Consider the following 26469-nt stretch of genomic DNA (forward strand, 5'->3'; position numbering starts at 1 on the left):
ATTTTGAAAACCCCCCTTAGCATCTAGCCGGAGGTCCCAACCTGTCACAAAACATATCCCTCCCTTCGCCAAAGGATAAAACCCGACGTTTCCGAGGGCTCCCTCCAGCGTGCGGCTCGGCGGAGCGGCGAACGGCAGGGGGACGGGGAGGGGGGGGAGAGGGAGCCGCAGCAGCAGCGCGGGGGCCGCGTGTCGTCACAGCCGGCGCGGCAGCTCGCGGCTTGCTCGGCGCTGGCTCCGCCGGCAGCGGCGGCACTCGGCGATGTCCCTGGCCGGCGAGCAGCCCGCCCCGCTCGCCGAGTACAGCCCGCCGCTCCAGCCCGCCGGCCCACGGGGCTGCTCCGACGCCTTCCGCCGCATGGAGTCCCCGAAAGACTTCGGCAAAGCCGAATTCGAGTGGCAGAGGACGGAGGGCAAGCTCCACGAGATCGGCTTGAACGTGAACGCGGGGGGGCCGGTCAAAGATGGGCTCGTTAAGAATGCCGGTTTCACGGACGAGGACAAGCTCTGCTTCTTCGAGGGAAAACTGGACAAGGAGCTGAAAATAGCTCAGAAAGACAAAAGAGAAATCGAGGTGCAAGGCAGAAAATACCAGGCGGCTGCAGGTCACCTTGAAAACTGGGCTTTGATTTCGGAATCGTTCCCCCCTGCGGAAGGCAACTCGGCAAACCCTAAAGCTACGGATTTTCACTCGGGGCAGGCGGGAGCTGAAAAGCCTCGTCCCGGGCTGGGGAAGGATGAAGCCATCACCGACCAGGAGAAGGTGGCTGGGAAGACCGGCAYGGAGCGCGGGAGCCTGCCCGATGTGGCTGTGTCGCAGAGTGACCCCGGCAAAGCCCCGCAGGAGCGGGAGATCAGCGTCTGGAATCCGAATTTCCACCCCGTGTCGCCCAGCGAAGCAGCTGGCGGCCAGAAAGCCGGAGCCCCCGGCTGCCGCGTCGCCGGCGTGGTTAACGACGGCTACGGGCAGAGCGGCGGCTCTTCGCCGTCCGTAGCTGCCCCGAAGCCCCCGCTGCCCACCACGACCGTAGAGCTGGCCCAAGACGACTCCAAAAGCGGCGACTTCGGCAACAGCCCCGAAACGGAGGACGAGCTGGAGGAGAAGCCGCTGAGCAGAGCCGCCCAGCAGAGGAAGGCCATGAGGCGCGCCATGTCCGAGTGCTCCCACCTGGCYGTGCCCCTGGCCCTCGACCTGGCCGACAAGTACCCGCCGCCGGCGCTGCGGGAGGAGGACGCGGCTCCCGCTCCGCTCGCCCCCGACGGCGGCCTGGCGCACGGCTCCGGCCCCAGGAAGCCGGCCGTCCCCATGAAGAGGGCCATGACCGTGTCGGAGGAGCAGCCGGGTGCCAAGCACGGAGAAGGCGGCGTCGCCGCGGCCGGGAGGGAGCTGGGCAGCCCGGGCTCCTACCGCAGCAAGCTGGAGCTAATCCCCGAAATCGGCAGCCACGACAGAGGGAGGGAGGAGGAGGCGGCGGCGGCGGCGAGCGGGGAGAGGAGGAACGCCGCCGAGGGGGCCGCGAGCCCCGGCTCTCCGAAGAGCCGGAGCGCCGAGGTGGGAGCCGGCAARGCCCCTCCGCTGGGAAGTGCGGGAATCGAGGTCAGCGCCGGGCAGCACGCTCCGTTGCTCCGGCAAGGGGACCTGCCGCGGGATGGTACGTAGCCGATTTTTACCTCCCCGGGGGGGCCGGCGCGCGGCACGGGGTCGGGTCGGCCTCCGCCGGCTGCCGGGGCAGGGAGCAAAATGGAGGAAAAGCAGAAAATCATGGCCGAGCTCCTTCCCCGGCAGCAGCGGCTGCGAGTTGCGTGCTGGGGTGCTGACGGCGGCTGCTAGATGTGAAAATAGGTGGTTTCTGCCATAGGTCCGTGCCCTGGGCGCCCTCCCYTCCCGAGTGCCCTCCGCTCTGCAAGGGGACCTTGCCGGGAGCGAGCGCGCTGCCGCGGTTAAAACCTTTAAACTTCTCTCGGGAAGCGCCGAGGCTCGTGCTTTCCAGTTCAGCTTTTAGCTTCTTTCGGTACTTGTGCCTGAAGCAGCCGGCAGCACTAAAGGGACGGAGCGCTCCGGAGAGCTGATCTCTCCCCGAAYGCTGTAATGCCCAAACTCGGACTGGAATTCCCCCAGTGCTGTTTCTAACCTCGCTTCCCAAACCCCGGGTACGGTGGAGCCTTTCCCACCGCTGAGCGTCCACCGCAGCTTGCTTTATTTTGCGGCGTTGTGTCGTTTGGGGAGCGCGGTGATGCATGGGGTCGGTCTTCTCGGATTGAAAGTCCCTGTCAAGAGCAATTAATCTGCGTTGCAGGCTGGAGAACGGCATCTCTGTCCCTCTTGCCAGCTTCAGCCAGCATCTACCTGCTTTCTCATGGATTTTGGGGGGGGGGGGGGGGGGGGGCTTGGTCTTTGTCAGCCGGAGTAACAAGAGCGCTTTGCACGGGAAGAGCGAAGCAAACGCGGCAGGGAATAAAGACAAAAGACTTGCACGGGCGTTTTCACGTTTAATGACTCCTTCTGCAGCTGTCTGCTTTGCTCATCCTTCGGTGGAGTAATATAAAGCTGGAAGCTGTAGTATCCCGAGAGGGGAGTAACGCGCGGCCGGGTGCGGGGCTGCGCGGTTTCGGCAGAGCTCGGCAGCCCGGCGCCGAGGCTGATCCGCGGCGGGGTGAGGAAGGTGCTGCAGCGTGATCCCACCAGCCTGGAGGTGTCTCCTCTGTTTCGGTGGTGCGTTAGTGACACCCAATGGTCGGTCAGGCAGATCCCGAACGTTTGGCTGCCTGTGGTATGTCCTTCCCGATTATCCCGTTTTTCTTCCTAGCTATCAATAGTTGCTTTCAACAGCATCCTGCTGTGTCCCATGTTTCACTTTTCTCTAAAAATTTCTCTACGATGCTTCAGTTTGCAAGACTCACGGTCAGGCCTCTGCTGATGGGAGATGTGGACAGCGAGGTTTTGGCAATACGAGCCTCCCCGCGCGGAGGCTGGCGTGTCTCGTCTTCTTGCCTTCTCAGCTTCRCGCTGTTACCTTGTTCTTCATGTTCTGTCCCCCGATTTTAAGCAGTTCTGGCAGTCGTGAGATGAAGAGGTGTCAGTTCTGGTGGCAGCGCGCCCTGGATTGCAGACACTGCTCCTCTGGGGCCTCCGCGGAGATGTCAGGTCCCATCACGCAGGCAGGAGTCATCGACTGTCCTGTCGATAGGCATCAGGGTGGTTCGGAGAGCTCCTTGTTAAGAGCTAGATTTGGGGTGGACACCTGGAAATTTGTTTGCTTGGGTGGAAAGAGGGATCTGGGCTGCTGCGTTTACTGGTTCTCCGTTTGGTACCTAACGTGCAAGTGTTGTCATACTTCCTGACAACTTAAACATGACGTGAGTGGCAGTGATGTAGGAAACATCTAGTGCGCTGAGGGGGGAAAATCTGGAACAGAAGAAACTTCGTATTTGCGCATGCCTTTTGGTGTTACGGCATTTCCGTGGTGTCAGGGGTTGCCAGCACCCGCGCCGCCGCCGAAGTGTGTTCGCAGCAAGGCAGCAGCTCCTGCAAGCCGTGCCGACAGCGAGGCGTTGTGCGCTTTGGACAGCGAGGAACCATGTTTGGCTGGGCCAGCAGATGCTGCATCGCTTAGGAGCAACCGTTTCAAATAAGCACCTAGGTTTGACATTTTGCTCTTGCAGTCTTTATTTTAAAAGCTAGCTTGTAGCCCTTGTGACTGTAGATCTGCGCGTGATCTGATACGGTAGCGACGGCGTTGGCAGACAGCTCAGGTGCTTTCCTGGGCAAGTGTGCAACAGAGTTGTAACTTCTTTTTTTCTTTTTATCCCCTTCTCCAAAATAAACTGCTGGGAAACAGTYGGGTTAGGTTTGGTTGGTTCTGTTGCGTACAATGTCGAGGTAAGAAAGAGATTCTGGGTTTATTCTGTACAAGAAGAAAATATGATAGTAGAAGCAATAAAATGTTTTCTTGCTTCAGGTATGTGTATTTTAGTAAGTACTGTGAAATGCAAAAGAAAACGGGCAGAAAGTCCTTGGATGTTCCTGAAATGCTTTCAAACTTTATACGATGAGCTTTTCCTTCCTCTCACCTGGTAATGGGTGGAGAGGCAGTTGTAATGAAAGTAAGTCAACCAGTCAGTCAGTCTTGGCTCTAAGTATAGAACCGGTGCTAAATCTGCCCTTTGCATTTTATTTATGGCTAAATTAGTCGTTCACGTCCTAATCGACTTCCTCCTCTTCAGTCTTGATATTCACCTTGCAAGTCTCCTTCCCRTCACAAGGCAGCACGTCCAAAACGTCATGGCCAACAATATCTAGTTTATCTGACATAAATGTATCTATTCCTTCTCTTTTAGCCCTCGATTTTGCTGCTGGTTCTGTCTGTTCAGTCTGAACTTCGCCCTTGCATCAGGGCTCAGCAGTTCTTGTCACTTGCCCCTTTCTTTCATCTTAAATGTTCTTGAAAGAATTGTCCAACCTAATTTTAATTATTTGAACGGCACCTCACTTCTGCCAGTACAAAAGCAGATATCCTTGGGCCTGTTCAGCCAGAGGTTTTCTTTGCTAACCCTCTGTTACTCCTGTTATTCAGGTGATCTAGAATTGTGTGTGAAATACTTCTTWCAGATAGCTGGATATTAGCTTGATTACACAATTAGTTAAATTTCAGTCTAAAAACTTGCAAGGAGGAGCACCCGTTCAGATCTCCTGGGTACCACGGCAGGCATTTTGAGTCGAGAGACCGTAGCTGCAAACTAAAACGGGTCGGAATCGGAGGGCACRACTCGCTGGTCCCTTGTTCCGCCAGCAGTCGCTGCGGTCGCTCGCCAGAACAAGCGCTCGCGTTGTGTCCTGCCCYGAACAACAGATTTCATTCATGCTCRCGGTCTGCGTARGCTCCTGCGTCGCCTATTGCCCGTRCCTGATTTGTCAGCTCCGGTGGTGTCACTTSTATAAGCTACGTAAACTCACCGCTGCCTTTACATTYGGCCTGTTTTTCATTTCCTTTGAACTTCCTCTGACGTGACCTATTTTCTGTTTTGAAGCGCCAGCAATTCCAGGCACCGCTGGACCGAGCCCGGTTGCGACTGCCGCCCCCCTAACACCCGTTAGCTCAGGAGACGCATCCCTAACGCGGCCTGGTGACTCATATTTCTTGACGAGCCCGTGAGCAGCGTGCGCAAGCCCCCGTCGTTCCTGGCCGTCCCGCTGCTCCTCTTTGCGGCAGAACGTTTCATTCCTCTGTGGTTGAGATCAGTGGAGAATCTCGGACCTCAAGCGCTGACGGGCAAGGTGGCGATAGCCTGTCGCCTGGGGTTTGAGTAAGSATTCGTACGTGATTAGGAAGTACCAGCCCAACTATATAGTAATGATACTTGTTCAAGTAATGCTGCTAGCACGGGTGGTTACTAACGAGGTTCCTTGCCAGGCGCGATAACGTTGTTAATTAGAAGGAAAAGAAACTGAGGATCGCAGGCTGCGAGGAGGAGGARGAACGGGAGGGACCAGTGATAAACGGCACCCGAGAGCAATGGGGGACAGCTCGGCGAAAATTCCGGCTTGGCGTATGCGTGTTCGGCCTCAAATATCAAATAAACACCAGCATCTTCCAGGGACGGAGCTTGATGCTAGCAGCGTTATAACGCCGTTGGATAAACCAGGTGTTCCTTGCTCCGTAGCCCTGGTGTGCTTGTGCGAACAGCGCAAAAGCCGCCGGGCACTCGAGGCGAGGGATCGGTGAGCAGACGTCGGAAACGCTCCGAAGCGGGGGCAGAAGGGCAGAGCCGAGGTCAGAGAGGAGCCGGGCTGCTCTCAGAGCAGCGGCTTGCAGCGGGTGCCTAAGCCTTCCCCTTCCCTCGCCGCTTGKGCGAGCGAGGTCCCGGCCGGCGCTGCGTGAGCCCTGCCTGCAGTGGGGCCCGGCTGCCAAACGCTCCGTGTCTTCCTCATGCCGCCTGGCTCCAAGGCTGGCCTCGACTTCGGGATCAGGCCCTGCTGCTTCCCTCGTCCCCGCATTGTCTGCCTTGATGTCCCTCCCGAGACCTCTCCTCGGCTCCCGCTGTCTKTCTTCCTTCTGTTTTTGCTTTGACTTTGAGGTCAAAGGGGAGGAGGATCCCCTTGCCTGCATTTTTCAGGAGAATTGACAAAAAAATAGAGCTTCTCGTTGGTTTTGTGAATACTTCCACCCTTACCAATAAAAAGGGAAAAGCTAATGATTTTGTTAGCTTTTTTTTATATCCAGCATCARGTTTTTAGCACAGTATAATAAACAGAATATATGTTAGTTRCTCTAAATAGACATCTGATTCCAGRCTATGTCAGGTTGGGAAACATGGCGAATGGTTTAGGCTCTTCGGGGAGAACAGGGTCTTCTGATTTAGGGCTTGCTTTCTYGAGYAAAAWTAGAGAGCCTCAACAGATCAACCTGGGTTTATAAGATGGAGGAAAAGAGGACATCTGCTTTATTCCTTGATTCTTGGTAACAAGTCAAGATGTGCAAGTTGATTGAGTTGCATTGTGTGCCAGATAAAATGCTTAGCTATTTCGTATTTGGGTCAAGAAGGAGACATTTTATTCAGCCTTTTCTGGAGGGGGAAGGGRATAAGGCTTGTGTTTCTACTTAAACTGAGACTTGTTATATTTGTAGATRCTTTATGTTAAGAGTCTTGGACAAAAAGGCTTTAAATGATGTTAATTTTGTGATGGAGCAGCTCCTTCTGAAGGATGATGGATGAGCAAGTAAGAGTTTGTGCCTTTCTGCAGCATTTTTCTGGCAAAAGCAGTATTTGACATGGTCCAGTTTTGTTTCTGAAATTGCTTATGTTTAAGAGGGAGAGTAAAGACGGTCATTGCCTTATTGCTTAATCTAGCTCTCTTAGTGGATTTTCTGTTGATGACTCTAATCCCTATGAGAATTACGGAGCTGTTTGAGTGAATGATGTTTTAGTTCAGCTTAGCCCATGAATATCCCTCGCTGGGGCTGCGGAYGACGAGCGAGCGCCTGGCCTCATTCACAAGCACAAGTCCACCTCCATCCTGAAGCACGTGAATGAGYCAACCTCATTTGGTGACTAGGTGCAAGACAGGTGAAATAAATAGCTCCATAAAATGGGAGCTAATACCCTGCCAAGTGCCAGGAGATAAAAGGATTCGGGTGATGAAGTCTTGAGTCCCCACTGACATGCTCCCTCACCTAGTCAATAAAGGTGATAAAAAGGAAAATAGGMCCTAACATTCTTAAAAGCCTTCCAAGTGCACAGTATGTAATTACTTCTCTGCTTTATGTTCACTTTAGTGTCGGAGCTTTTGCTTACCTCAGTAGTTCAGCCAGGCTCCTCCAGCTGCTGAAGCATTTCAGCTGAAAATAGAAATACTTGCTTTCGGCTTTTTAAGATGAGCTTAACGTGTGCTGCTATATTGGAGTCTTCCTCTGCTCCCTTTGACGTAGAGAATGAATTTTGGGGAATGCTTATTCTTGAATAAGTTGCTGCGTGATATTTGAGAAATAAGCACACATCAGTGTTTCTGTTCTGTGCAGACTCCATATTTATAAAGCAATGTAATGCCGTGGTCTAAAAAGATGCCCGCAGGTACTTTCTTTTGTAGGAGAGTGGTTTTTTTCTTTCTGCTTTTTATAGTCAGGACAACTGTATGAAGTTGCTCTATTGATGTTCTGCACCATATTGCCAGGCTTTTGAAGAAGACAGACGGTTAATTGGGTGCAATGGGGGCCTCAGGAGGTTGTCTGGCCCAACTCCTCGTGCAAAGCAGGTCCAACTAGATCAGGTTTCTCAGGGTTTTGGCCAGTGTAATTTTSCAATATAAGGAAAGACTTTTTCAGCATGAGGAAGGTCGAACACTGGAAGAGAGGTCCAAAAAGGCTGCAAAATTTCCAGCCTTGGAGACATTCAGACCTCGAATGGACAAGGTCCTGGAGCAACCTGATGTAGCCGAACCTGGGTTTGAGTGAGGGGTTGGGCCAGATAACCTCCTGAGGCCCCCATTGCACCCAATTAACCGTGTGTCGTCTTCAAGCCTGGCCATTGCTGAATTCTCAACGTAGCCCTGTGCAGTAGGTATAACTGCATTTGAGTAACGACTTCAAGCCTAAAATGATGAAGCGTTCGTTATCTCAGCCTTCAATATGTGGGTTTGCAAAACTCCCTTTTGTGTTAGCATAGTACTGCGACTGGACCAGCTCAAAAGAATGCCATGGCGGTTTGTATCGTCCTACCTTCCCTGCTCACGTTGCATCCTCTCCTCAGCTTCATTCAGAAGTCTGAAGCTGAATGTCGCCTCAGGTATCATTTTTCTGTTGCCTGGTTGTTCCATTTTCACGCAGATTCAGCATGCTTTTTCCCCACTTGTTGCTGCTTTTGAGGACAGAGCCCCCATTAGCACCTGCAAAACTCCTTCAAAATGTTGAGCTTGATTTGTCTAGCTCCTTAATCTTTCCAAAAGGCGCCTATGGGTCCAGATAGCAGAGCTTAAAATCAGCCAAGCTCTACATTGTAATACATTGCATTTCTTCTCGTGATAACTAACCTGCTGTTAGCTACCATAGAGGACCTGACAGTGTGTATGAAGGATGAGGTTGAGGATTAGATATGCTAAGCATCTTCACAGACATCCGGGTTCATGAGTAATTAAGCTTTTTATTACCAAAAATCAGGATTAATCAAGAGTTATACAGAGAAGCTAAAATAGCTTCTGAGTTTCTTTGCTCTGAATATATAAAGATGGGCTAGGTCAAATATATAGCGTTGTGCTTCCCTGGATGGGGAAGGATATAATATTAGGAGATGGAAAGAAAATGGCTTTGTCAACTTGGCTAGTTTAACTACCTACATATCAGCTGGTAGATCTATGAAAAGTTGACTTGCTTTTAAAACACGTCATTCAGAAAACTGTTGTATTCGTACCTGAAGTCGAGTACTTTAAGCACTAAAAATGTAGAAGGGGTCTCAAAGTTGTGCGTGCTGGTAAGTTGGTTCCCTTTGCATTTGATCTGCAGGCGTGTGGTGACAGCCTTCTTGTGCTCCATGTGGTGGGGCATCCTCAGCGTTACGTGGACGGCCACCATGCTTTATCTGCGTCACGGTGTTCAAACTTGGCTACTGTAGGGAGAATTACAAATTTCCTCAGTAGTGKTTTTTTATGGGTCACCCTGATAATGTAAGGACAAACAAACAGTTGTTTTCTGTAAGTATTAGGATCTAAAGGAATAGTATTGTCCCTTTTTATAACAAGCAGTTGAGGCATGGACCATAATTTTAAGTTTCTGGTCATTTTGAAGTGTCAGTTTTGGCACAGATCATCTTTTTACTAATTATTCTGAAAACTCAGTGGTCTTTAACAGATAAAGTCTTGCTGCCACTGACTTCATATTTGACTGAGCGTCCCATGGACTTGGTTGCTGGGTCCTTCATCCAGTAATGGCAAATAGCTGGTTTCTGGTGATAAAATTATTCAAAAAATATGCTTTTTAACTTGTTGGCCCCAGCGTGCCTTTGCCAAAYGTAGTATCCGTACTACAGCTTCTGTGCTTAGTCTCAGCCGTGCATCACTGCGGCTTGGAGACGGCCTTGGAGCAGGATTGAGTTGACCAACCTGCCACCGTGGAAGTACCCTGGGAAGAGCAGCACATGCAGGGGAGCCCGGCTGCTCCCTCRGCGCCTGTGGATCTCGGCTCCCAGCTCCATCATCCCTGGCGTGCCGGGAGCCGCCTGGCACCGCGGCCAGGGRGGCTCTTGGCGGTGCCCAGCAAGGGTGGTCTCACCTGAGACTTCAACCAGCAACCAAGTGTGTAAGCCATGTTCTCAGGGATTTATAACGTTGCCCGATTTGAGTGGATTTTTCTAGGAGGAAGGCGCTTCCCTGGGAGCAGAGGCTGTGCCGGCCGGAGCCAAAGTCCTTCCGAAGCAGGTGAGAACGAAGCCTAGCCAAAGAGAAGGCTGCAGGTATCTTTGTGCAGGACAGTTGTTCTTCTTTGGCGTTTTTCTTGGAACTGGCCTGTTTTTCGAAGGTCACCTAGAGGCAGATGTGTACTGCGAAGCCCCAGTGCCCGCAGCGTAGCGGGTGCCGGGGCAGAGCCGGCGATGTTCCCACGGCAGTGGCGTTCGCCAGGACCCCTTATCGCGGTGGTGGCCGTGTGGAGCGAGTCTGCAGTATGCTCAGCGTCGCTGTTGAGGGAAACCTAAGYGCCGTTTATCGAGTTACTCTTTCGTAATTGTCTATAAAACCTCAAAGAGAAGTCTGGAGTTYGGGGTTGGCCGGTTTAGCTGTTGCTGTGGACCCGCTTGCTGGCTTTGATGTACCTGGAKTTGAGTCGTTTCTTCCAGTGTCACTCTTGGAAATTGGGAAAYGGGTGCGTCACAGTATTTTGGACTGACACGTCTGAAAAGTTTTGTTTTCCTCCGTTAAAAGCCTCCTTTTCGATAACAGGTGGCACGCGTGCTGGCGACAGGGTGCAGCGCGCTCCGCTTGCCGTCGCGGTGAGTAGCGGGAGGGGACTGCAACACGTCTCGGGGCGATGCCCTTCAGCCCTTCCGCGGAAGGTGTCCGTGTGGAGTGTCCTTTGCRCTCTCCTTCGGGCCCCCGCCGTCTTCTCCCCCGGGAGTAACCGGACTCCCGGTGCCGAGGCAGCGGAGCGCCGGGCGAGCAGGAGCCGCCGCGCGGGAGGCACGGCTCTGCGCCGGCGAGGGTAGCRATCGCTCCGACGGCAGGGACGAAACGCCCTTGAAACACCTTTTGGAGGTTTSTTGCCACGCTTGGAGGAACAAGCAAACTGAAAAGTCTCTTAAATAAATCTTGCAGCCTAATGGACAAATTTGATTAAGATCTGGCAGCTTTTCCTAATATTCCCTGCAACTAGCAAATCTTCCCTGGCAGTTCTCTGCTCTGCATGGGGGAGCGAAGCCTCGTAATTAAACGGTGAATGAAAGCAAAGGTCCTGACGGGCACATTGGGAGGTTACTTAAATTGCGGCAGCACAAAACAAGACGATCCCTCGCTAATCCCTTAGGGTTACRTCCCCCGGTGTATCAGAGGCCGCAATAAATGCGACCTGAACGAGGGTCCTGGCAACGGTGGCCCGAGAAATAGCAACGTTCCCTACCCAGATGTCCTGGTTTCGTTATTATTCTTTATTTTATTTATTTATTTACGAATACAGCTTGCTTAACCTCTATGTGGGCTATCCCGCAGCGTGGCTCCGTCAGCTCGATGATGCTATGTTTCCGTTCTACGTAAACACACCTRTTTGCTTTGTGGAACCTAGACGGTCCTTTAGGGAACGTTTTGCTCTGTTTTCRTTTTGTTTGTGTGAGTGTTGAAGCCGTTCCCTTTGAACATTTCCCATGTTGTAGTCCGTATTTAATTAACCCGAAATTACGCGCCGCCTCCTTTCGTTGCTCCGGAAGCATGGGAGCTGCTGGAGTCGATGGATCTTCGAGCTCAGTTCTTCCGAAAAGCCGCGTTAGGCTTCCTGAGCGGAGCCGTGTCGATGCAGGCGTGTTGGGACACCGTCCTCAAGCGAGAGGTTTAACGTCGCTGCTGAACTAGCTGAAATAATAGTAACGATTGGCAGCACGCGAAGGGTGGCTTGGGCTTGATGGAAAGTCACCTTGATAGCTGTGATACCTGAGACGAGGAGGATTCACGGTGAATCTCCAGGCACGGGAAGCAAAGAGCAACGAATGCACAGAAACGCRCTATTCGCAAGCACGAGCTGTTGGCAGCAGTCGCTTTTTCTAGTATTGCTGTAGATAAAATCAACAAATTAAATGAGGGGGAAAATAAGGGTTTATTGAAATTCAGTGGAGAGAACTAGTCTAGAGGAGCCARTATAGATTAGCTACAAAAAACGAACTTTCTAGATGAGCATGAATGATYCTTGATTCTTAAGAATTTTGCATTAAAAACAATAATGTCTAACACGGACATTTCAGTGCTTGTTTTCTTCAGAAGTCCTTATTTATATACAGAGAACATTAAATTCGATGCTGTATGACATTTAGTATGATTTGGAAGCCAAGTGACTAGGCAGAAGCTAAGACAATGCAAGAAAAAAAAGCTGCTAAAATTCATCATGGAGTCAAAAAAAAAAAAAAAAAGGGGGGGGGGAAGGAGAGAAAAGCAAAAAAACCCCAAGCACCCTTCGGTTGAGCATCCCCAAAACTGGCAGAAGGCACTGATTTATTTTGCTGGCTTCGGCAACGGAATTTCTGCCACAACTGGAATATTCTTTGAGACTCTCCCTTGAAAGGCTGGCGAGCAAGAAAATGCAAAATATAAATAGTAATCTTCCAAAGAGGTGGAAAACAACCTTTTCACTGTTGGAATTGCTACGCTATTGTCTGGCGGCCCTTATCATGCGCTGCAGCATGACAAGCCTGTTGTGTTGTTATAAAAAGAAACATCCAGTACAGATGCTCTTTATTTTAATCCCCAGATGACAAGGGAAAATGAATGCGCTTGTAATGGGTTGTTTGYGCCGTATCCTTCATACGATTTAAATAGCACAGGAGTTGCAACAGAAAACAGCTCATAGCGAGTGTAGTTGTACGGTACCACTGCTGAGAGTTGTCGTGGTTTAAAAGCCGTTTCTGGGGAAGCTGATGGTGCCTCTTACACGTCTCATGGTGCAAAGAACCGTGACAGTCCTGTCGTTGGTCCTCAAGAGTCCTAAAGTTTTAGTGAAGCTGCTTCTAAGTTGATGTTTTGTTATGTTGTTTATTTTGCTGGAGGGCGTTATTTGTTCTTTTGCTGAAGGCTTTGCCGTGCTTTGGAGACTGTTGAACGTAGATGGTGGCCACCATCTACTGTCAGAGCAGAGGCAGGGTGGTGGCTGCTGCGCTCCTATTAAGAGGAGCGCCCGTATACTCAGTTTTCCTGACTCGTCGTGAAAACCTTTGGTGGCAGTGACAAAAATGGGCAACTGCATGAAAATCTGGCAACCTTTGGCCCTTTGCAGCAGATGCARTTACAGCTGTGTGTGCTCTGAAACACTGTGTGCAGCAGCGTGACGTGCTGATTTCCATACCACCGAGTTGCAAAGTGGTCCGCGCGTGTTGGAACGTGGTTTCCATATGGCTGCTTTCCTTTCCGACCTTTCCTGGTGTTAGTCTAGCTCCTTTTGGCTGCTGGGAATCTTCCTTGTTCGTGGTGAGCTGTAAAGTGTGGTTGTGGGCAGTTGCTGTAGACTGAGATATGGAAGAAGAAAGGTCAAGAAGAAGCAGCAGTAACAAAAGGATGGATCTAAGGAGGGATAGCTTGAAAATGTCCTACCTCAGGGTAACAGCCAGCGTGCAAATGCTGAAAGAGGTCAGAACTTAAACATTAACTTTCCACCAACTTTTTTTTTTTTTTTTTTTAAGAACTTGAAAGTTGGGAAAGTTTGCCATGTTCGTTAAAACAGCTGTTTCCTTCATCGGCTGTCTCTTTTCTCACTGTGGCATAACTGAAGTAACTGGATGCTAATGGCATCTGGATGACCTGGTGTTGGTGTGCCCCAGCACAGCGGAAATCCTTCTTCTTGAAGGTGTTCTGACCCTTGGAAGCTTTTCCAGAAACAGCCAACCTGTAACTGTCTCACTTCTGTCTCCTCCTGTTATTGTATTAAAAAAAAAGGCTAGAATAAAAGAGCCTAGACTTAAGAAGTCCTCCTTTTTTTTGCCAGCAAAACCAGAAGAGACCAAACCAGCTGAAGCGGTGACGGGGAATGATATCACCACACCTCCAAACAAGGAGCTTCCCCCGAGCCCTGAGAAGAAAGCAAAGGTAGGCTCCGTTTCGCGTTCAGGGCACTCCTTTCCGTGGTTTTCATTTGCCGGCTTCTCTGCTTCTTAAGCCATGGTGACCCACGTTCTGTTTTCTGAGCTGCCGCTTTTGAACTACTTTCCTCAAACGAAGGCATTCGCTTACGAAGCTGCAAACAACTCGGCCTATAGCAAATCTGATTGGAACTGGATTTAATAAATTTATGGTAAGCTTTTATGTAAATAGCTGTCTGGTTGGTGCCTGTGGTGTGGAAGCAGGGAACGTTTGCAGTGATGTTTCCAGAACGCTGGTGCTCTCCTCGCTGCTTCTCCACTCACTCACTCGTGTTGCAGTTAGCGTTCGGACCTGGTGCTCTCTCGTTTTAGGGCTGTATATGCAAGGTGAGAGGCACCTGCCTTCGCGCTCGCCAGAACCCAAYCGCGAGCTCTGGCAGCGGAGCAGCGGTGGGGGCGGTAGGGGCAGGTCCTGGCGCCCGCGAAGGCGGTGGGAGTTGAGCAGACCGGGGTTTAGCACTTGCATCGTGCACGTGTGATTGGGAAGCAATGTCCTGCTCGTTGCACGTAGGACGAGATGCCAGGAACACCCGACGACTAATCCCAGCTTTACCGGTGGTTCCTTCGGCGGCTTTGGATGTCACTGCAGTAATCCCTGTTCCTGTCGGATTGAATGCAAAAATCCCCTGGGCCCTGAAATCAGCCCTCTGCTGCAGCTTCGTTGTGGTCTTTTTTTTGCACTCAGAAAACAGAAAGCTAATTATTTTTTTCGTTTGATTTTAAATATCATTTTTTATGTTCTTGCAGCTTGATATTTTGGTTTACGATGCACTGTGTTTTGTTGTTTGTTTTTTTTTGTTGTTCTTTTTTTTTTTTTGCTTTTATGCTGGATTTTGCTTTTTGAAAAAACGTAAAGCCTGCAGCATCCACACCGTCGGCAAAGCCTGCCGCACCGAAAGCCAGGCCTCTGTCCGCTACCAGCCCCAAGCGGCCGGCCTCCGCTACGCCTGGCCAAAACAAAAAACCCACCAGCCCTACTGCAGGTCCCGCTGCRGCCGCCACTCCTAAGCGCCCGGCCACCGCTACCGCGCGTCCCTCCACCTTGACTCCAAAGGAGGCTAAACCAAAGGTAAGAGACCGTGTGCTTTTGTGTGGGAGCGCCGAGAACGTCTCGCCTTAACTTACCGACTGTCTTACCCACGAGTCAGAACGTAATTCTAGTGCTAATCATGGGAAAATACGACCGAGAAGCCGATTCACTGTGTTACGAGAGCAGCATCAGCTTCCCGTAACCCCGTCACAGCCTCAAGTCCCGAGCGTTTAATTTTATGTGTCATCACAGAGGAGAGAATTAAACTTGACTGATTACCGTGATTTTTCCTTGTGAACTGCCACAAGGTTTACAGATAATTCTTTTTTTTTTTTCCCCCCCTGTTACTAAAGGAGGATACAGATTTTTTAATAGATATATAGATATATGGCAAACTTAGGGTAACTGCTAAAACCAGGGAAGAGTATGGGAAAACTGAATGGAGAGCTTCAATATTGGTGTTCAGCACTCCATTTCTGGAAGAAAACAAAAAAAAAAATTGGTCAGATCAGTCTGATCGATTTTAAATACTATGGAAATGTAAATTTTTAAACACTATGGAAATGTTGTAAAAAAAAGCTTTTGCCTGGAAACATACTGAGCTGAATTTTAAAATCTAGTGAGTTTTCTGCTCTCAGGCAGTTTGACAGATGAAATTATTTTGCCTTTTTTTACATCTGCTCTAAATGCATTTGACTACTTAAAATCAAACCTGTGTGTTTATATCGCTCTAGCTTGAAGACGCTTCTGTTCGTGATCCTTCCCGCACAAGTTATTGTACACTAGTGGGATTCAGCCTGGAAGGGAATGTTAACATCAGCTTCAGAAGCCTTCAGCTGATGTTTAAATGCTAGCATTTGCACCACACTTGTACACTTAAGGGACTGTATTTGAGTGTCTGTATTTAAAAAATATATATATATATGAAAGCACAGGCAGAAATCCATAGCGGTTAGGGCAAAGTCAGTGTATCTTTTTATGGAAATGCTGGCCCTTGGGTAGGTAATACTAAACATCCGCCCTGAACTAGACTCCTAACAGACAGAGTGCACTGACTGGACTGTTTTTAAGGTAAATCAAAATGACACAGATCCATTGACTTTTTTGTGAACCAGTGTTTTCAGTTTTATTTAAGTTTTTGCATCTTCCTAAATTCCTTTTTTTTGAAGTGATCAGTCTCAGCTTACTTGCTTTCAAGTACTGAAATCCTGGATTAATTCAGGCACTGGATTAACCAGTGTCCATGGTTCATTCTCCATTGGGAAAACTATTTCATGTTTGTCCCTGACGGGTCACTTGTTCATAAACTGTTTGATCTCCTATGTCCTGGATGCTTTAAAAAATGCCCTTCAAACTTAGAAAGCAATTTTGCTTGTGAAGGAAGGATCTCGCTTCCAAAAGTATTGCTAGGGGACTGGTTTTGCCCTGTGCACGTCTGTAAATGGACCCTGCACGTTAACTCTGGAGCAGATATGGATGAAGTCTAGTATTCAGCAGGGTCTGTGTTCTGTGTCCTGCACTAAATATGATCAGCCACTTCTGCAATATCTTAATTATATATGTATTTTTTTTATCTTCTGCATTGTATTGTTTCAACAGCACCTAGCTTATGTGCTCAAGAATTTAAGCGATTGTGCCTTCTCCATTAGAAAAAGAATTTAAATTTATTTCAGGCTTTTTGTTGGCAAACGCATTGAAGCATGCACGTGAAGTATTGGCTTTAATGCAGCCCGTTCCTTTCCAGGTTACAGATGCAAAGAGCCCGGACAAGCGGACCTCACTGTCAAAGCCACCGTCGTCTGTCACACCTCGAACTACCGTCAGGAGCAGCCCGGCCACTCCCAGGACAACTGCAGCATCTCCGGTGGCTGCAGCGTCTGGTGTGAAAAACACTGCTGCTTCTCCACCGAAGAGGCCGACGTGTAAGCAGTTGCTTGCTTTTCTTCTCTCTTTCTAAACAGCTGCAAGTTTTTTGTGTGAGTAGCACTGGTGGTTCCCAGGAAGGTATTTATCTATCTATCACTTAGTCCAGTGCGGCTGAGCACTCGTTCCTGCGTCACTGTGGAGGAGTCGTGGTGTTGCCATCTCCCTATGGCCCCGTCGGCTTGTTAAAATCAGTCTCCCAGTAAATAATCTCGCAGATCTTCAGATCAAAGCCAAACCAAACCTTGAAGTGGAGCCCCTCAGAGAAGACCAAGCTGCTCTGCAGCAGTAGTGCTGGGAGGTGTAAGCTGGCCTCTTTGTCCGTCAGAAGTTGATTGGAGGCGTAATGATAGCTGAAATAACCTGTTAGTACAGCGTAAGACAAGATCCTGTGCCACGGCACAAAGACTATAGGTAACTGTAAAATGAAGTTCTAGGTTTTAGGCCTTAAAATAACTGTTTCTTTGATAACAGTTTTCACGTTTAGACCTGGAGTAAAGCTAGAATTAAATAACATTCAGGTGAGAAGACACTGGCTTATCTTGTAGATAACCTAGGTTGTTTATGGGATCGAGCTATACCTTGATTTTCTGTCAGTTAATGCTATCATTAAGAAAACATTTGTAGCTCATGAGCAGCTTAGGGGAGCTTGAAGCCGAATAGAGGGGCTCAGTTGCAGGACGGGCACAAGTCTCACTTTTGATCCCATTGAAGCAGATGACTTTTGACTGGACTCGTGTGCTGCGCTAGTTTGGTCAAGATACCTCTTCGCTTCACAAAGATGAACTTTCTTAGCTACCTGTAGGTGGTAACGGAAGCTTGTTAGAAACGGCTCCTAAAATGGATGTGGGTAGCAGTTTTCATGAAGAAAGAGCTTCATCTTCTTTCCATAGCTGGAGTCTATTGGTTTTCCCCTCGTGACTAACGCAGGAAGAATTTGGAGCGGAAGCCACCTTCGCTTTATCGGAAAGCTGTATCCCACGCAGGGCCCAGCTGCTGAAGAAGGCTCTTCCCCTTCGTTTGACACAACCGGTGTGAAACATGAGCAGCCTGTTAGACGCTTGAAAACACTATTTGCAATCCCCTTAATGGGGTTTAAGAGATTTAACTTCAGATAAAAATATAATTACATATTCTCAAGTCTTTTCAAGTGACTAGATCTCATTAGTCAATTATTAAAATTTGCCAATAAGCATATTTGGCAGCATATTAGTGATGCATATTAGTTGTTTTATTCTAAGGGTCCCAAAGCACAAATTCATAACCCGTCTTTCCCAAGAGAATAGTGCCCGTGTTTTAATGATGTTGAAATGCATTAGGCCAGATATATATCCCTTACTTTATGCTTTAGAGGAAAAGATAATTAATCCTGTATTGAGGAAGTGTATTGCGCTTCCCAAGAGCCATGCACCTCAACTGATCCTGTGGACCTTCTTGTACAATTCATTCTGTGTAGTCTTCTATACAAACTGTAGCCTGGAATGCTTAACACATTTTAATGAGTTCAATTAAGTTAACTTCTCCTTCCAAAATTGAGGCCCAAACAAAGGAGAAAGAAGTGTTTTCTGGTGACATTTGAAAGGAGATGGAGTTAATGATGCAGAGATCCGAGAAGGTTGTTCCAAGTGGCAAGATGCAGAGGGGAAGAGGCTTCTCCACCAGCTAACTGGGACATTGGCAAAGGACGGTGAGGGAATAGGGTGGACAGTGGAGATGAGGTCAGCTGGCGAAATCCCATCAGGAGTTAGAGCAGTTTTGTCTCCCTCTGGAAATGCAGAGGGAAGTCATGAGTGGCAGAAGGAGAGGAGTCTTGTTTTGAAGAGGAGAAAGCAAGAGCGTGACAGAGGCTGAATAGTCTTCTAAACTGCCTGGAGTCATGGAGGCTGTGAAGCCTGAATGGGAATCAAAATGACCCAAACATTAACAAATTCAGATTAGGTAGAAGAGATGTAACTTCAGTCAGATGCATAGATGTAGGTGATGGAGAACTGGTTCTCTTCTGATCTTCTGTATATTATTGGCAGTTCAGTTTCTCTGACTGCCTACCACTGAGCCAGCTAATGTTCCTGGCTAAAGATGATGTTGAGAGATCTACTCGTTCTTTCCACGTGTCAAAAGCAGCTCTGCCACTTTCTTGTGGTTTGCTCAAATGTTTAGCCATTCCTGCTGTTTTGTGATGTGTGTATAGTGGCTTGTTTTGAAATTGCCTGGTTTCATTTTTCCAGGTATTAGATCTTAATCACTTGTTTTACTAGGTGAAAGCCACGGATTATGCAATGTTTTATTTTTCTCTCCCTGGTGAAATGACTTGTACCTCTTAATAAGATCATCTCTCTTTGACCAGTAGCTTTATCATTCTCCAGACTTTCAGCATCACACACTAATGACATTAAAGTGTTCCTACTGACATGAACAGAAATAACTACATCTCTTTATACATCTAAGTACCATATTAGTCCTTTTACCTTTATAAAAACTAAGTACGTTCCATCCATGCAATCAGTTTTCTCAACTAAACTTGCAGTCTCATAGAATAAGACTAGTTTGTTTGACAGAACCTATTTTTCAGGTGATTGGTATTAATTATGTATCTATCCTTAAGGACTTATTAAATTATCCCAAATCCACTTTTGTTTCATCTCGATAGCTAATATCTTATCTGGGGTGTTTAACTGAACGCTTTTAGTGAAGGCTGGGTGGAATGCTCCAGACTGATTTGGCCTGTTGGCACCTGCCTCTTCTTTTTGCTCCTTTCTGTACTGGCATTTCGTAAGTACACTTCCAGCTACTTGAGTTTATCTAAAAGTCTAAGACTGTTGTTGGAAATTAAATACTAGAAGGCAGGGGTCTTGAGCATCTTCTTAGGACTCTCAGGTAGAAGTTACCTGCATCTGTGTCTTTTCTTTCTTTTATTTTTTATCAGTCATCAGTATCCCTTTTATCAATTTTCTGTAATCCGTGATTTCTAACTTAATGAGTTTTTTGTAGCCTTTTCCATTTGGTTTTTGTTCTTAATGTTGCCTTCCTTTGGTTGTTGACGTGAAACAAATTTTAGCCCAAGTTGTCCATCACTTGATAGTCAAAAAAGCTGCAATTTCATTATCAAATGAACTATTTAAAAGTAAGGTTCTGTTTTTATTTTCTTCAGGCCATGCTTTTTCCTTGATCAATTTTGTATGTGGTTTTCTTCTGCTTTGCAAAGTGTAGATTTGTTCCTGGTTTAGACCGTCCTCTGCCTGTGTGGAATGTAATCAGGTCGCTATCATTGGTGCTTGCCTAAAGATGTTTTTTCAGTTTAGTGATTTTTATTTTTATACAATTACAATAGAGACCAAAATATGTGCAGTAACTTCTATGTGAGGAAAATCAGCTTTGGGTTAGATTTGGTCTAGCAATGGTCCCCAGGTTATAGATAGACGAATGTGGTTTTGCTTTTGCAGTTTGGCAAAGAAAGGCTATAAATTGTTTTAAGAAATGTAACTGGGGCAGGATTAAAACAGCATTAGAGGAAGTGCTTTCAGATACAGAAGGTTATTTTAAGAGAAGACAAGATGCAAATCTATGTTCCAGCTGTGTGGCAGCATCCTCTTAGCGTTCCTTTCGTCTGGGATGGATCCTTTGGCTGGAAAACGTGAGCAAGTATCGCTGTCGTGATGTGGAGGAGTTCAGCCAGGTGTTCGGTCAATTCAGGAGATGCTTTCTCTCAAATAACCCATTTATAGAGTGAATAACCCAGCTTTTAGAAACGGGTAGCGGGGGTAAAGAGGAGCATCCCTACGCGAGGAGCTGGGGGGAGCCTGCGCCGGCCCTGCGGGGACCTGCGCCCGGGTCCCGGCGCCGGGCAAACTCGCGCTCTCTGAAATGCTGGTCAAGCTGCTCATCGTGAAACCGTGTGTTTTGTCTTGGGCAGCCATTAAGACCGACGCAAAGCCTGCAGATGCCAAGAAGACCGCTGCAAAGTCGCCATCAGGTAATTTTGTTCGGTTTCCGTCTAAATCGGATCCTCGTTGTTCGCGGGTGTGTTTACTGAACAGGCCGCCGTACGTCTTTAGGACTCCAGGGAAGGTTGCCTAAGTGCCGTCTCATCATCAGTCTTTTTCCCTCCCTCCACCTATCGCTGTGGTTATTGTAGCAGACGTGGGCCGCCCTAAGAGTGCTCCTGGAAACGCTGTGAAAAGCGGCGCCACCACTCCTTCCGCTGCCACCCCGAGCACGGCCGCTCTACCTGGGGCGGCCACCGGTCGCCCCAAACCCAAGCCTGCTGCAGCCAAACCCGCCACAACCTCGAGCACAACAGTGGATGCTAAAAAACCAGCTGCTAAGCCTCTGACTAAACCCAGCACCGTTTCCAAGCCACCTCGCCCGACCAGCAGCGTTTCTGCTCCGGATCTGAAAAACGTACGTTCCAAAATTGGATCAACAGATAATATTAAGCATCAGCCTGGTGGAGGAAAGGTAAGTCTCTTCCAACTCGAAAACCATGTCTGTTTTGAAACCGTGGCTCTAAAGCATTCCGGGTGCTCTTTGCTAATTTTGGTGGCTGTGTACTCACTGCTCTTCTCGTATTTATACTCTGCAGAGCTCCTCTTTTGGGTTCTTGGTGTGTGCACAAGGCATTAACAAGGCAGTGATACTAGTGTGCAGAAGGAATCCACCCTAAGAGCCTTCATGGGGTTTGCTGGCATATGTACAGGAATCCAAAACTGTGGTTCTGTTTCTCTGCCGTGTCTTCCGACAGAGAAACTAGTTGGTATTGAAAGCTCAAACCTTGGCTGTATTCCAAAACTTTGCCTGGGAATAGAGGGATTGAGCCTGCTGAAGGGTATCGGAGGTGGAATAACGCACTGCAGTGCAGGAAACCTGGATTCAGGAGCAAGTCCCACGGCACCTGCCCCGTGCCTAGGAGCCGGGGCTCTGCCCAACCCGTCAGGCCTACAGCCGAGTGGAGCGGGTCTGCGTCTGCGGCTCCGGGACGATAACCTCTAGCGTCACGAGAAAGGGAGACGATAACGGCGAATGAGCTGTAGGATGGGGAGAAGCATGTACATAGATGTAACTTGAGGCTCTTGATCAGTAATGGGCTTAAATTACTATTTCATTGTAAACATCTACCATGTAAATGATAAAGGTTTTGGGATGTACCTGTAGCCCTCCTCTGAGGGTTTAAAGTCATCTTGTGGATATGCGTAAGCCTAAAACCTTTATTGGGTGTTTTATAACGGATACGCCCATCTTGCCTGACCGAATGTGTTAGCAGCTTGCCCGTAGTCGGACGGCTTTAATTTCCACAGAGTGGAACAAATTTGCCCACTTATCTTTACTGCAGGTCTCCTGGAGTGAATAACCCAGCATATAACTTTAATCTGATGCCAGGAGAGCACGCTTCATGCTGAGAGCCTCAATCTCTTTGTAGGCGTATTAAAGTGAAGGGTATTCTTGCTGTATATCACAGTATCGATACATGCATGGAATTAAGCTTTAAAAGTTAAAAATGTCTTAGTTATGATCTTAGCCAAGGTCATAATATGGTCCTCAGAGCTTAGAAGTCTAGAAGACCAACTTCCACTCCTCAAAACAGAGAGTTTCTGGAAATGATGAACCAAATCTGCTGAAAGGCTTTTGAAGCCAGGAGGAGGGTGACCCTTTCAAATACTGTATGTGCAACTTGAAAACAAATTGAAGCTCACAAATCCTTCAGCCATCTGGTCAAAACGAACACTTGAAGTTGTCCTGCTGTTTTAAACTGTTAGGGCTCTGAAGGATTGCAGAGCTTTTTAGCTTCCAGGTTCACTGTGCCAGTTTAAGGGAAATTATTTTTACCTTTATTTCTACTGTCCTTTATTTTGTAAATTTTTTTGATAGAAGTGGTAAAACCTAACAACCCTACATTTGAAGAAAAATGTTGTCTTTTTCATAGTCTTAAAGTTGCCTTACGTATGCTGGGATGTGTTCAGAGTATGAGAACACCCTAGGAGTGCTGGGGGTCTTTCGTTTGCTATTCCATTTCTGGTAGGTTAGTGGAACATAGGATTTATGCTGGCCCAAAGAACTCAGGTTCTTCTGCACTTATCCAGATCTAGATTTGAATGGATGTTCTCAGGTAGCTGCTTAATTTTCCTAAAAACTGTAATTTTGGTTCAATTTTCTGCTTTAGTGGGTTAATTAGGTCCACCTGCATTTGATTGTGTAAAAAAAAAAAAAAAAACAAAACAAAACAAAACACAGCTGTTCACAGCTGATCTCAAAGCCTGAGTCAGATCAGTGTGGGGGTGAGAAAGCAGAAACGGAAGCAGAGCGTATCTGCATCCAGCAGAGCACTTGGAGCGCAGAGGCAAAGGAAATCAGCCAGGAGATACGTTGGCCACCAAGAACTGCATAGCGTCTTCAGCACAAAGAAAAGGGTCGGGCACTGCTGTTGGGTTACTAAAGGATTGGGTTTATTATTTTTTTCCACGGGGTATGATATACTGTGTCCATGAGGAGACCTCCCACTGTGACTATTGGGGAAGTGGTGGAATACTTGATGAAGGGCACCTACAAGCTTGTTGAGAAATGGAGAGCTTTCCTTAGTTATTGACTTACGGACCCCAGAGTGCCCACTGCACTCCATGTCTGGGTGTAACTGCTTCCCCTTCCCTCCTGTGTTTGTCCTCCCTGTGCACGGGATCATCCCTTGCCTGAGAGCTGGAGCCCGTATGGAGTTATCCCGGGGTTGCCTGCTCCACGGAGCTCCATGCTTTCCTGCCCCCACTTCTGCTGTTGCTGGTTGAAATCATCCATTTGTCTCCATCTAGGGGAAAGTAGAGAAAAAGCCAGACTCAACCGGTGCTGCGCGAAAGCCTGAACCCAATGCGGTCTCTAAAATGGCTCCTACTAAAACAGCTGTAACAAAAGAGGGTGCCCCAAAGCAGCCCAATGGGAAAGTGAGTTTATTTCAGACTTTTATCTGTGGAAGATGAAGGAAAACATTTCCATTTTGAGTCACTTTCCCTTCTCTTTGCTCTTCTCCTTTCTCCTGTCAGTGTCACTGTCCCTTGCACAGACACCTTTCCGATTCTTTCTCGTAAACCCTACGATGCTCTCAGTTAAACACGTTGAGGCATCCCGGGTGATCGCCACTACGGACATCCCTTTCAATGCCTGCCTTAAATGTTTTCGGAGCAGAGTCCTCCGTTTGCACTTTGAGCTGGAAATTTCCTCTAAAAACAGGTCTTCGTACATGACACGAGTTTGTAACAAGGGGGAGAGGTTTAGTTCAACGCTGCTTGTTTTCATTAAGGTTGCGGAACGTTAAGAGCTTAATTTTTCCAGCAGTTTTCCCAACGTAGTTGCATCAACACTCTCGAAGCGCACACGGTCGAGGGGCCCCGTTAGTCTACTCTGACGCTCTGTCGTGACATCGTTCTTCAGGACGTGAGCCATGGGGGAGTGGATGGGGAATGAGGAGGCCGTGGCCGTAATGCTGGGTGTAACTCGGTGTTATCAGGTAGAGCCCGTTAATTTGTGCCTCTAGAGAAGTCAGCAAGCCAGTATGAATCACACGGCAAGAGTACGTTTCAGAGCTGCTGTTGCACTGAATCCAGCCTTTCTAAACAGGCGAAGTAGCTTTTGGAAACCTGTCTAAAGTGAGAGAGTTCTGGTGGTTCCTTTTGTGCTTTGAATTATCGCCTCTTTCTAGAAGTCCTCCAGGATACAGCTTCTGCCACGTTTTGTGCCGTGTTAAATAACTCCTGGACTAAGCCCTTGTTGTAACTAACCTTGCGTAAAAAATGGACCTGTTGCTCCCGCTCAGTTACTTCACCTTTGTGAGTAAAAGCCAGCTCGTATAGCAGAGTCCTTTTGTATTTTTGAAAAAATCGGAGTCAGTTTAAAGGAGAAACAATGCATCTATTTAATTAACATTAGATGTGTTCTGATAAAATTTAACTGAAGGTTTTACAGCCTTCAACAGAGAAGCTGTTTCTCAGGTTGGGCTTTACTGTCCAGAGGTTTTGAAAGACATTACCCAAGACTAGAGTCAATCCAGACAAATGGGAATAGTTTAAAATGCGGAGAATAACCAATTAATTGGTTTGTTAGGAGTGGCGACGCCACGGTTTCAGACCCATGGGGGGGAAGGGGCAGCTGAGCCAGTTCAGTGCTCGAACGCACGGCTCAGTGGGCTCTGGGGACGCTCCCACCAGAGGCCTCCTAGGAGGCTTCGTGTGGGAACCACCAGCGTACACCAAACTGGTCCTTCAGGCAGGCAGGCGCTCGGGTAGCACTAACCCAGGGTGTAGATAAGTGCTCAGGTAGTGCTAACCCGGGGTGTAGATAAGTGCTCTTTCACCGTAGTGCTTACGCTCTTGCACTAACACTGTCTGTGCAGCCTCTTGTCTCGTTCACTTTTTTTCTCACTCTCCTCCTCAACTGCTTTCACACCTAATACTGACGTTGGATCGAGTTTAACACGATTCCTTGTTTATCCATGTTAGAGCATCCGCTCCAGCCTGCCGTATGACAGTTCTAACCAGTCCTCTTCCCTTGTGTTGTTTTTCCATTCTGTAACGTTCCAGGTCCAGATAGTCTCCAAAAAAGCGAACTACAGCCATGTTCAGTCCAAGTGTGGGTCCAAGGACAATATTAAGCATGTCCCTGGAGGTGGGAATGTAAGTATGGGCTCTGGGCAAGCTGTCTTTCCACTAACTCCTTTTCTTGTACTACGTTTTTATTTGTGGGTCTTAATACTCTGTTTCAGGCAGACAGGTATGGCAGGATTGCAGGGCTGCTGGAAAGACCGTAGGTGGGAGACTGCTTTTCCCAGAGATGCTGTGGGTGTGTTTTGTTTCGTAGTACAGATACACCTGACTTATTTCTCATGTGGCTTCCATGGTATTCATTGACCAAATGTGTGGTGTGCACGTTGACCTCCGGAGTTAGTTCGCCCTGAATTCCCTTCGTAGATGGAGGCGCTTCATCAGTCCTCCGACCTACTTTACATGTCCGATTTTAGGATGAAATGARTTGTGCCCTAGAAGAACCCGTTACTCTTCGCTGGCTGATAGAGCAAGCCCGAGGTCAGATTAATTTCCCTTCTTGTTTCATAAGAAGGGAGACATTGAAAAAGGAGGAGGCAAATACTCTGGGACTTGATCTTTGAGCTGTGATTAATTTCTAAGTTTAAAGGCTACCTACTAGTGTCTCTGGTAACAGAGTTGAGCTTATTAAGGTAGAGGGCTAATCCTGTAACATCTGTGGACATGATTTGGAGTATTGTATCCTGAAAGTGTGGGGTTTTTTTTCTTCTTTTTTTTAAAGTAGATGCTAAAGGTTTTGAAAACATTGTGGTAGCTTGGCAGGCTTGTTTCCTTCTTGACACAATCTGTACTACCTTAATGAACCTATGCTAGCCTGTTTGTACTAGCGATAGTTTGTAGAAATACGAGTCTTGGATGGTTTCAAAAAGGCAGTGAAGTCCTGAAGTGCAAGGGAGTTCTTCCATTGCTGTTTATACGTGCCCGGAGACTGAAAGGAGAGCTGCCCCGCTATCGCATCTTCCCGTGCTTTCTCTGTGCCCAGTGTCGATGAGCTTCCTTGCATCCTCGCTTTGTTGTGTTGGAGGCGGTTGCTGCCTTCTGCCCCTTCCCCTGTCTGGGTGCGGTGGCAGGATTAGACCCTAACAAAAACGGGAGAGCAGGTCCTTGCACCAGTTCTTCCACAACGGC

The 26469-nt window shown here is 48.1% G+C and overlaps 1 protein-coding gene across 12 annotated transcripts in view; it reads left to right on the forward strand.

Annotated features, from left to right (window-relative positions):
- The window catches only part of MAP4 (microtubule associated protein 4), a 145842-nt gene that overhangs the window by 110808 nt on the left and 8565 nt on the right, over window positions 1-26469 (forward strand). For 8 of the 12 annotated variants that reach the window (XM_026089727.1, XM_026089725.1, XM_026089726.1 and 5 more), the window contains 7 exons: window positions 13659-13759; window positions 14669-14881; window positions 16587-16764; window positions 20676-20735; window positions 20898-21220; window positions 23560-23688; window positions 25321-25413. In XM_026089727.1, coding sequence (XP_025945512.1) covers window positions 13659-13759; window positions 14669-14881; window positions 16587-16764; window positions 20676-20735; window positions 20898-21220; window positions 23560-23688; window positions 25321-25413 — 1097 coding nt within the window. The remainder of the gene's footprint in view (window positions 1-13658; window positions 13760-14668; window positions 14882-16586; window positions 16765-20675; window positions 20736-20897; window positions 21221-23559; window positions 23689-25320; window positions 25414-26469) is intronic. The other 4 variants (XM_026089729.1, XM_026089731.1, XM_026089732.1 and 1 more) reach the window with 4 other exon arrangements.

Source organism: Apteryx rowi, unplaced genomic scaffold (assembly GCF_003343035.1).
Source record: "Apteryx rowi isolate R43461 unplaced genomic scaffold, aptRow1 scaffold_83, whole genome shotgun sequence".
Lineage (NCBI taxonomy): Eukaryota > Metazoa > Chordata > Aves > Apterygiformes > Apterygidae > Apteryx > Apteryx rowi.